The sequence below is a fragment of the Columba livia genome, chromosome 6 (assembly GCF_036013475.1).
Source record: "Columba livia isolate bColLiv1 breed racing homer chromosome 6, bColLiv1.pat.W.v2, whole genome shotgun sequence".
NCBI lineage: Eukaryota > Metazoa > Chordata > Aves > Columbiformes > Columbidae > Columba > Columba livia.
In genome coordinates, this window is record NC_088607.1 from 18,089,497 (window position 1) to 18,101,258 (window position 11,762).

General features: G+C 43.2%; 1 protein-coding gene across 14 annotated transcripts in view; it reads right to left on the reverse strand.

The window, feature by feature from the left end:
• MARCHF8 (membrane associated ring-CH-type finger 8) overlaps positions 1-991 on the reverse strand; it is a 98,448-nt gene extending 97,457 nt beyond the window's left edge. For 3 of the 14 annotated variants that reach the window (XM_065067345.1, XM_065067337.1, XM_065067335.1), the window contains exon 1: positions 773-990. Coding sequence is in view for 1 of the 14 variants with exons in the window: in XM_065067342.1 (XP_064923414.1) it covers positions 16-39 (24 nt within the window). In the remaining 13 variants the exon portion in view is untranslated. Of the gene's footprint in view, positions 1-15; positions 183-222; positions 743-772 lie in introns of those variants that run through there. The other 11 variants (XM_065067333.1, XM_065067334.1, XM_065067341.1 and 8 more) reach the window with 9 other exon arrangements.
• Positions 992-11,762: the final 10,771 nt, after the last annotated feature.

Below are 11,762 nucleotides of genomic sequence, written 5' to 3' on the forward strand. Positions count from 1 at the left end.
TGCATGCAGTTTTACCTCTGGTATATCTTTGTTCCACATCACTAACTGAACGCAAATTCAGGTCCTCCTCCAAATCGCAGACCCGGTGCAGACACAGAGCCTTTCTCAGCCAGCTGATCCGCTCTCGTTTCTCCCGAGCAATGCTAATGCTCCCGGCGCCAGCGCACACAGACGAGCTAAGGCTGAGCAGACAAAGACGACGGAGGTGGAAAAGCCTCTTACCAATGAATTAGGTGTCGCTTCCCCAGCTCCGACAGAGGAACAGCCCTCACCCTCCGAGCGGCTCCGCGCCGGCCAGCGACGGGAGGCTCCGCCGCAGCCCCCGCCCCGCGGGCTGCTGGAGGCGACCCCCGCGGCCGCGCCGCGCTGCCCTGGCCGGCACGCCACGCCACGCCACGCCACCGCGGCCGGTCCCCCGGGGAGCAGCTGCGGGCCGGGCCACGCCGCCCGCGTACAGCTGCCTGTTGCTCGCCGTCGGCACCGACCGACTTCCAGGAGGTGCTGCACCTGCGGGCGGGCGGTCCCGCCGCCGGACCCGGAGGGACGAGGTGGTGGCCGCGGGTCCGACCCAGCGGCGGCCGCAGGGCAGCGCCCCCCGGGGCAGGCGGACCCCGCGCCGGCCGAGCGGCACCGCGGGCAGCCCTCCCCGGGCCAGCCCCGCGGCGGCGACGCCGGCGCCGGCCTCCTCACGCCGGAGGGGCGGCGGACCCCGCTCGCCCCCTCGGAGGAAGCGGCGGCGGCTCCCCGCGGCCAGGGCGGCGGCCAAGCCTACCTTGGTGCCCTGCACAGGGCCCGGGCCGGCGGCTCCTCCTTCGGCTGCGGCGGCTATTGCTGCTACCCATGCCCGGGGCCGGGAGGCGGCGGGCCGTGGCGCCGGGGGCTTCGAGGCTCCTGCGGGGCCGGGGCCCCCCGGGCTCCCTCGCCCAGCTCCTGTTTACCGCGGCTCCCCGGCCGGCCGGGCTGCCTGTCACCGCGCCGCCCCGCCCCGGCCCGCCCCCGCCGCCATGGCCCGGAGCAGGACGGGGAAGCGAGGCGGCCGCACGGCGCCGGGGCCGCGGCTCCCCCTGCGGGACGGTGACTTACCGGGAGCTGCGAGGTGAAAATCGACAGCGAAGCGATCGGTTTCCAGTTGTCGTGAACTTTTACTCTCACCCTTACCTCCTGCTGCCACAAACGGTGATGCTAATGTCATGTCCGAGGGGCTTGTTCTTTAGTCTTTAGCAGAAGTAGATAGGTGAACTAACATCACAAGGTGCCCCGTAACTTTTAAAAAGTGTATATATGCTGTAAGCCTGAAGATGCCCTATAGCCACCTTCATAAGGTGTTTTGTATTAGTTATTCACCTGCATGTATTGATTTACCATCAGAAGATTATGTAAACAAAAAGTACTAAAAGGATGCTAATGAAGTTTACCCCATAGCTATATCTGGGTGCCATACTCTCTGTTGCTGTTTTACTCTTCCATTGTGAAAGTCGCACACCTCAGTCATTTCTTCCCAAAGAGGAATCTCCTTGGGAATGTCCTGAGGTATACTGGAAGAGGTGAGCCAGGACAAGAGGTGAATTATACGGGGGAAAAAAGCAAAGTGAGAGTTTAATGAGCAAATGCAACTGGAGAGATTTCCTCTGTCCAGACATGGTATCTGTCCCGCTGGGGAATAAGTGGAAAAGAGGTGGAAGTCAAGCAGCCCCGCTGAACTCTTTGTCAGTACAGCACAGACAGAAAAGCAGATGCTATTAAGAGAAAAAACTGACAGAAAGCAAGCAAAGCTGCTGACTTAACATGCAAGTTCATTCACTAGACCTAGTCCAAGTTTTTCATCTCCCAAGTCTGCACTTTTTCACATCAATTAATTTACAGGACTCCAGGGAGATTACATTTACCCTTAGAAAACAATGAGAAAACCATAAAATGAGTAAGGTAAACCCTTTTGATGCAGAGTACAACCACCCCCTACAGAAAAATGACATAATAGTTTTTCAGAGCACAGAGAAGCTGGGCTGAAATTCTTTCACTACATTTCAGAGTTAGGACCCAGCACACCCATGAAGTGAAGGTAGAGAAGCACCGCCCACAGACCACACAGCGTGTCTTCCAGGGAGAATGTGTCTACAGCTCCTATTTAGTCCTATGAAGACTGAAGTTAAAAAACAGATATTTAGATTGTATCCCCTTTTAAGACAGAGTATGGTAGCTTGCACATGTGATTATAATTGTGTTCTCTTAGGAGGCAGTTTATCGTAATGCTGGCCTGTAAAGAAAATCAGTTCCCATCCAAAGCTGTACTGCTGGCTTACCTTGCGGCCACAGGGCTATCTCAGGTGAGGCTGTTTTCTTCCTTCATACTCTGTTTCATTGTGGGTTTTTAAAATTATTTTTCAGGCCGGGATTGTATCCCGCTGTTGGAACAGCATAGCTCACCACCCAGTACTGTGTGCCAGGCTAGGAAAGGGGCCCATAGACATAACTGAAAGAGAAGTAGGGATTACGCAGAAAGACAGTTGCACAGAGGACAGAATCTCCAGGCAAAGTAGAATAACGAAATATTAGGCCTGAAATGAAGAAGCCACAATAAGCCTGTACAACACCCTTAATTCTCAAGAGGAGCAAAGTGCCTGAATTCCTTTGCAGGTGTAAGCCTTCCCTGTGTTCCTCAATTATTACTCCAGTCTCTACATTTCCCCAGAAAGGTTGTCTAGTATTTTAACGTCTTGTTCTTGAGTTAGGAGTCTCAGCAACAACCTCCTGAGCACAGAACTGCCAAGCTAGGACTAAAACCTCAATGCTGAAGAGCAAGCACTACTGTGGAACATCCTCCCTATACACCTCAGAGCCCTCAGTAGAAAATGCAAACCTAAGCCTTTGCAAATATTCCCCTGCCTCAATTTGCAGCTAATTTAAAAAATAGGGAAGAAATAATACACTTAAGCTAAAGACCATTAGTCAAAAAGAAATCTTGAATTCTTACAGCTAGTGTTGCTGTTCACAATCTGAGTAGGAGATATAGGGTTTTTAAAAAATTATGGGAGGAGAACATCTCCACTTTGCTAATTGAATACTTCTGGCCCAAAGTTAAGGGAAAAACGTAGTTGAGGAATACATGCCTAGAAATGAAGATCATGGTTAGCTGAAGATACTGATGGATCTGCAGGAAGAGCTGCCCCGATGCCCTACACAGAGGACCTGGACTGTGAACCCACATATGTGGCCATCATCTTGCCATCAACAATAAATTCCATTTGTTTTCAATCGCAGTAGGAAAAGTACCTCTGTGCCCAGGACACTCGAAGTCTCTCTAGAAGCAGCACAGTTCTAGCATACGGTTATTAAGACTACACTTTTCAGAAATACTTTTACTCCTTTTAGCGGGAAGACCTGAGAAGTGTTGTGGGGCAGAAACTCTGAAGAGTAAAAACTATTGTACGACTGTGCCCTCTTTTTTTGTCTTCAGTTATGACAACACATAAGTAGTTGTGTGGAAAAGCATAATTCATTTTTTCCCCAGATAATTATAAGTGATCCTTTTATTCTACAATATTGGTCTGAGTGCCTGCATGTTTCCATAGCAGCTCCACAATACTTTCGGGGATTACTTTAGCATTCCACTGTGGTTTGGGTCTCCAAAGTTATTTAGATTTTCTGAGGAAAATCTGTTTCCAAATATAAATTAAAACTACTGCTACCACATATTTAATGACCTATACCAGTCTTCTACATTATCATCTTAAGAAACTGCAACACTTCCTTGCAGCTTTTTGTGTAAAACCATGCAATGTTATATCACTGTAGTCAGAATAGCCATTAAGGACTCAGTGTTGGAAGCATCCCCAGAAGTCTTGTGGGGATCACACTTACATGAGGGGCTAATGGGAGACTGTGAATCCCCCCAAAGCACATCCCCAAAAGACCCTTTGCAAAGAAAAGACAGGTGTAAGCGCTTTCATGCACTGAAGTACACACATGCTCATTCATTTTGCATGCATGTACATGAATCTGTGGCTATTAATTTAAAATGTAGAGAAACACATCTATTAGACTACATAACAACTACTAAAAGAAAGGAATTTAAGCCTGATGACCAGGAAGCATTAAATCCAGACATATACATATGTGCTCTCACATGCAAACACGACACATATGCACACAGGGCAGGATTACTCCTGAGGCTTTTTCTTTGCTAGTTTTCCCCAAGTCAGCTCAGTTCCTTTACTTCCTTCCACCTGCATATTCCGAGCTGTGTGTTCCCCCATCTGTTCACTCTCTTCTTTGCACACTACTGGCACAGATGAGGGGAGTTTCTACAAAAATTCTCTGATGACACCTAGTTTTGCTGAAGGTGAGCCTGGGGTTCACCCCTCCCCACACTGTTGCTCTGCTGTTTTCTGCCTGTGCTAGCTGCATAAAATAGACTCTGGTAAAAGAAGGAAAAAGAGGAGCATTAGGAGAAGGCCAAGGGAACTGATAAGAATTCAAGTAGAAAGAGGGAAGGAAATACAAATAAAATTGATGTCCTTCCTGGCTGTCATTCATGCAAAGACAATTTCAGATTCTGAAAGGAAAAGGAAAGAAAACAACTTACCTCTGTAAGTAGCTGGAACTCCTACAGGATATGTGGGAGTGTTTTTTTCCATTCTCTCCTATAGAACTTCAAGAGAACTAGATGTATATTTCTTGCCAATTTTTGGAGGAAAACTATTTGCTCAGATTATTTCAAGAACACAGAAAGTTACAATAGGAGCAATGACCGCTCCCTTTCTTTTCCAGCCCAGAACATCAATGTTATAACCAGGAATGTTCAGACATGATGGCTGAAAGATGCTCACTCTCTGAAAACTGTATTCTGCAGCAGTAAATGGCAACAGCTTAGAAATGAATGAAAGAAAAATTAGATGATGCATGAGACTTGCATGGGAGGCACCTGAGTGATGTTACAGCACTGAACAAGCACTGTACAATGTCAAGGCACTGACCCTTTGTGAGTGAAGAGAGAAGAAAGTCAGAAGTGAGGCTACTCATCCAATATAAACATGCAACATATCCAATAGCTGCAGTCACTGTAAAATAAACCATTTTTCTTCTCAGGTAATTTATCTTTGTGAGCCCCATTTTTGGTGACTTGCAGGCAGTGACCCAGCAGAATGCACTGTTCAAATTCTGTTTAAGGAAACAGCTTTTACCAGAAAATCACCAGATTTCAAAGCTTATATCACCTTTGACAAAGATGCCACCAGAGCTCCAAGTAGATGATCTGCAGACATCTTAACAAGTGTCAAAGTGCCCGAAATTTACTAAACTTTCTTCAGTCTCAGATGCAGGATATACATTAGCACTGTGGCAAATACATTTTACTAAAACCTGGCCTTGGAAAATCACTAGGATGAGATTATCTGAAACTCATCCCTGAGACAGAGTGGCATCAGCCATTAAGGTCTGCCTTGGAAACTAATAGGAGAAAAACACATTCCTGCCTGCAAACCAGACTGTGACATTTCTCCCAGTACAGTGATGCAAGACCCTTGTATGTTGTGGGTTCAGCAGATAATGACTGTCCACAGCCCTGCACGCAGCAGGTCTAAGCTGGCGTGGCGTGTGACAAACAGGCGTACGACTACACACCCCAGCAACTTCGGCAACTCTTCACAGTCATGCGAGGGTGCCTTTGAAGGCTGACAAGATTGGATACAGCTTTGAATCTGTCTCAGAGCAGATAAGCTTTGGCAGGCACAAAGCCTGACCCAGGCCTCACAAATGCTATCCTCTGTAGAAGCATTCATGGGGTTTTTCTCATTGCTGAGCCTCAAAACTAAGGACAAGGTTGGCAAATGCAACAAACAGACCTATTACGGTAATTTCTCTAAATAAAACTAGTTGTCTAGGTATGGGTGAACTGGTTCTAGGGAAACCCAATTAACAACATTAAGGTGTCACACTTAAGGCTTATATTATAGCACTGCAAGTCATTTAGTATCCAGATAAAAGAAACGAGAAGTCTGTGCCTCAGTCTCTTCTTTGTACCCCATTATGTTTAATGCTTGTTCAAGGCAGGATATGCACTACTAGAGCAAAATGAAGCTCAGCGACAAGTGATGCATCTCCAGAGGTCGGATGGTACCGCAGCTGAAACTACAGCTCACCCTTTTCTTCCCTACTTTGGAGAAGAAAAAACAAAGTTTCCTTCTCTACTGAATAGAACTTAGTGCTGCTGCACTTCTGGGTTGTTACTCAGACCACTGAGGAGCATATAGAAAGTTACATTAACTTACTCCCCCCAACCCCAAATATGAGAAAGAAGAAAGACATTTTCTAAGCCTATCTCTCAGCAGTTGGTATTTCCAGTTTGACTCTCCCCACTGCAATAAATAGATTGCGTGCATCCAACATGCAGTTGTGGTAAAGGCGTAAAAATAGTCAGCCTGTTTCTGTGGAACAAAACCCAGACATCATCTTCCTCAGAAGCTCAGCTATTGTGCTGAACTCAGCTAGATGTTCCCCTTACATAGCTTTCCAACATTTTATCCTCATACTCTTAACTAATGCTATTCATATTCTGTCCAGAGTACAGACAGATTAATAATACTAACCATTTCTATAGGACCACTCTCAGAAGAACCCTGGGCATATTTTACCGGATATTATTTTAATCACAATTTTAGAGGCTTCTCTTGTAACCTTGTACCTTGAGCGGCTTAAAGCCAAATATACAAGACAGGAAAAGAGGAACCAGGAAACTGAAGACGACAGAAGGGTCTCTGAAAATATACTGCAAAATCAGAGGAGATTCAGAGGACAGCAAGCATAATTAAGGCTCTGGAATAGCCAAGACAGTGAATTGCTACCATAAAAAAGATGAGTAAGAAGAGATGTGATACAAACACAGAACATACTGAATATTCAGGAGACGCTGTTCTCCCTTTCTCATAACACTAGACCAAATTAACTTCAATTAAAAGATGGTAGGAAGTTCAAAACTATAGTGAAATAAAATGCTTTTCACATTATACATAAATACAAATAATTGAAACTGTGAATCTATCAAGATTCAAAAATAGATTTAGACCTTTATGTGCCTCCAAATTAATATTGTTCTGTACACGGAGACAGCAAGTTCTCCACAATTCAGACCAGCCATTGGCACGGGAGGCAAGATCCAGTGTTGGAAGCAGGTTCCTGCACACTTGGTTACAAAAGAATTCTTGCAACTTCTTTTGAAGTGTCTGTTACCTCCTGTTCTCAGAGACAAATGCTGGACTGGGTGGATCTCAAGCTCATCCAATTCATTTTGATGAGTCCTATACTTCCCCTAAAGAAAACCACCTATGATCACTGCCAAGGCTGACAATGCTAAGAAGAAATCCTGACACTCAATACTCAGTCTCAAGACCATATTTAAAAATAAAGATTATACATCTTTGTGTTGTAACTGTGCACCAGCCAGTGCAGGTTTTTAGCAAACCACTACCACATGCCAAATATGGTCCATTATGGGCAACAATTCCAGCACTTGACATTAAGTACAAATTAGATTAATACAAAATAAATCCAAATGTTCAAACAACACCAGCTCCATTAGAATAAAAAGAATGCACATTAAGTTTATGGAGAGAAGGGTGAGAAAAAACATAGAATTTTTAAAAAATCATATTCATTTGTCAGAAAAAACCAAACCAAACCCCAAAAACCAAACACACAGAGAAAGAAAGAGGGTGTTTCAAAACTCCCGATTCATCCTTTTAGAAAACTTCAGTGTTTTCATTTCCAACTCATTAAGCTTCTTAATCACCTACCATGTAAATCATATCTTTATCATGATTAAGTATTGTTTTGAATTTCTGGTGCTGGGCTGAACACCTAATTTCAGCAATAATTCACCATCCAGATGTGATTAGAATACATAATCCTTATGTAGCTATATATATACACACACTATATTTATGATATATAGTAATGAGCCCTACTGAAAATTGGATTAAAAAGGATTGAAAACAGCCTTACAGTGTGGTTTAGGAATAAATTTCTGTTGCTGAAGACCTGTAAAGCTTCTTAAATTGCAAGGTCAGAAAGGACAAGTAGTAAAGAGTGCTCAGAGTTTGTTTGAGTAGTTATACTCTTCACACACCACTGGATTTATTCTTTCATACCTTCACCCTGTATCCATAAGAAAAAGAAAGCGATATTTGTCACTCTATAGTATGAAATTATGGGGACAGGTAATATTTTTTACTGTGTATGTAGCATTCAGTATGACTTAGCTAGCAGACACTTCTGAAATTCATACTTGCAGAGTTATTGGGGAGGAATAGAGGAGGGCTCTCTATTCTGCAATACATGAAGATTATCTAATAGTTTACATCATAAAAACCAGCATACAATCATATGGTTCTGAGGCACTCTGCCATTATTTTCAAAGTTTTAAAAAATACTTCGGAGTTAGGAAAAGGAAAGGAATGTTCTCTGCTGAACAGATCTGAAGAGGACAGCAGAATGGGCTATGTAAGGGTCATAAAGGAATGATCAGTTTTCCTTATCTGTGGTTTCCTTCGTGAATCTCATGATTGGACAAAACCAAAACTTTTGCCGTTCTTCAATGCCGCCGCTGCCCCCTGGTGTCTCCTCTCCGCAGTCACCCAGACGGCGAACATCTCCACAGGTTCCCCATCACCCAGGCCCCGCGAAAGAGAAAAGTTGGGCACCAACTAGTGGCCTACACTTCTAGCTGCCGTTCTTCTGCTGGCTGATGCTTGTAATTCTTCCTGAAAAAGATCTAATTACTAGGCAAGCGTCACTCCAGTAAGATACTGAAGAACAAACAAAACTTATCTCTTACACTGTACACTTACACTGCCACCAGAAATTGCTTCCAATTAGCCAGAGTACCAACAAACTGTACTGAAAAATTACATTAAGCTGGGGAATAGCTGTCTTTTTCTTTTATGCAAGCTTCTGTAGATATGCTCTTAAATTGCTGCTTATGCAAGGATTATTTTTCTTTTTCTAAATAACTGTTATTGAGAAAGGCAGGACAATGACCTGAGCTAAAATATTCTCCAAGAAATATGCACCCAATGGCCATAAAAGAACATAGAGCAAAAAATTACACGGTTGCATTGACAAAAAACCCAAGCATACTGGCTTATTCATGGACTCACTGATAACGAAGATGAAGGAGACCAAGACTGACACAGAAAAGATTTCAATGTGTGTGCAGAGGGAGAAGGAACAGCTGGAATATGCAGAGCCTAAGCTGTAGACAGAGATTCATATATTGGTAAGATGCATGTTGGATGCCACAGTTTTCTTAAATAGTGCATTCCTTTTGAGGTATTTGTTGGCTTTATAACAACTAACTTTGAGTCCTTTTAACAAGATGTGTCTAGCGGTCCTGAAAGAAACTGGTTACAAATCAGTATTTTATTCATGGAATTAGTTAGCTGCAGGAAAGAACTTGGCTCAAGGAGACAGTTCCACATGTGGTTGGATGATGTGGTTTCATCTTTTGAGAGAGCAACACAGAGAAAATCTGGCACATCACTTGAAAGGCTGGAAAGGCTTTGAAGTACAACTTGTTCTTTAACCACACAACCATCTTAGCACAACTCCTATCAGACAGGAAGATTCAACAGGAAAAATCCTATAGGATCTCAGGAGGTCCCAAGAACTAAAGTAAAGGACTTCTTCTTTAACCCACGGCTGTAAACTCTAATAAAAAAAGGAATGGTAGACTTCTCTCCAGAGGAAAAACACGGCAAGCATCCACCCCAGTGTAAACAATGCAATGGGGGAGTACAAAGACCAGCTTGCTGAAACACTTCACCCAAGAGGCTATCTGATGAAGGAAGCTACATTACACTGATTAAGGAATAAAGACAGGCTAGGAATATAAAATAGATCAAAACAAGCAATAGCCTAAGCATCATTAGAATTACAGAGTTCTGCCCCCATTTTGTATTTTTGATTGATTTATCCCAAATTTGCTCTCAGACTGGGATCTCCAATGACATCATGTTGTGTAACATGTCATGGTCGAAAAAGAAACCTCCTTACTTTTCAAGCAATTGTTATTACTGGCAAAAGGGGTAGAAAAGCATTTCTGATTAGTTAAAACATTTTGCTTGCAAAACCTTTGATTTGTATATTTGCTCAGTGTGTGTAGGGAAAAGCAGAACAAAAATATTGTGAAAAGGAATGTCCCTTTTCCCTGTGCACAGATACAGTTGTAACGTTCAATGGTACACATAACCAACCTTAAAAACATCCCATATAAGCCAGGAATTGAAACCAGCTAAAGAGAACAAGAGACTGTTTTGACAAACTCCTACTGAGAAAGTGAATAATTACTGTTCCACAGATTAAACCCCAGGCACTACAGCCCACAATATCCCAATGGCTCTAAACACACCTGCTTCACAAGAAACAGCCTAAGCTCATCTTATTGAGCACATCTTTTTTAGACAATAATCTGTAAATAGGACAATAACTACAGGAAGGAAATTGCCTTTTTTCATTGTTTTCTACCCAACACTCCAACCATGGCAAAAAAAACCCAAATTAAAATCAGGATAAGAACTGCAGTAATCAGAAGCAGTGCAGGCTCATGCAACTGTCCCACAGCTTCATGTGGCTTCTTAGTTATGTGAATGTCCTCACGTGAGCAGCTGTGGCTCAGTGCTTACATAGACACCAGAGAAAATGTCAAATGCATTTTAAGGTGAACCTGATAGATATAAAAACTGGACAAACATGACCCAACACAAAAGCTGCAGGTGGAAGCAACTCCTTGCACACAAACTCCAAACACACAATTTACACCCAGGAGATGGTGCCCCATTATGAAAGTTGGAAGCACTTGAAAAGAAACCAAAGCATGTAATTCACGATATGTAAAAAAAAGCTAGAAAGACTTCATTTTTGTAATATAAAGCATTAACAATTCCAGACTTGTCTACAACTGAAGACTGTTAGCAGAAGGCACCAGTGCAATTACATCCTGGGGGGTTGCAAAATGAATAGAGATGGGGATTGCAGACAGATTTTTATCACCATGGCCTTCTAGAGATTTCAGAGAAAGGAAATATTTCATTCAAGATCAAGATCTGACACCTTTGTGGCACTTACCAATTTGGCACCAAGAATCCCAGAGGTCATTCAACAAGAGACTACTAGCCTGGCTATGCCTCACAGGTCCTCAAGCATAAAAGAGCCATACAAAAACATTTGACAGGAAGGTAGAGAAGCACACAAAAAAAGTGATTGTTAAACTTCCGTTGTGCAAATGCTTTATGATGCAATCTAATTACATGAACAAATACACAAAAGCTAAACATTTGTCTACACAGATGCATAGCGCCACAGAGCACTGACTAATACTCAGAAAATCAAACAATTTAGTTAAGTTTACACAGTAAACAGTAAGTAATCCATAGCACAGTCCAACGCAGGATTTGGTAAAACCCAGTAGCATACAAATTAGCAACTAAAACAGTTCATTACAAACTTCAGTGCTCTTAGGGCTGTACTACTGGTTGAAAATAAGAATGTCTATAACACAGTATTGGAGATGAGAACAAAACCAGAAGAGTTCTGCACAAATAAAGGCTCTATGAGGTATAATCAAAATGAGGTATAATAAAAACGAGAAGCTACATATATGGAAATTAGATTACTAAATTGCATTTTCTGAAAAGTACTGTTGTGCACTTCATTATGCATATGCAGAAAGGGAGATTCACAATTGAGATTTTATTTGGACACTTCCTGCCACA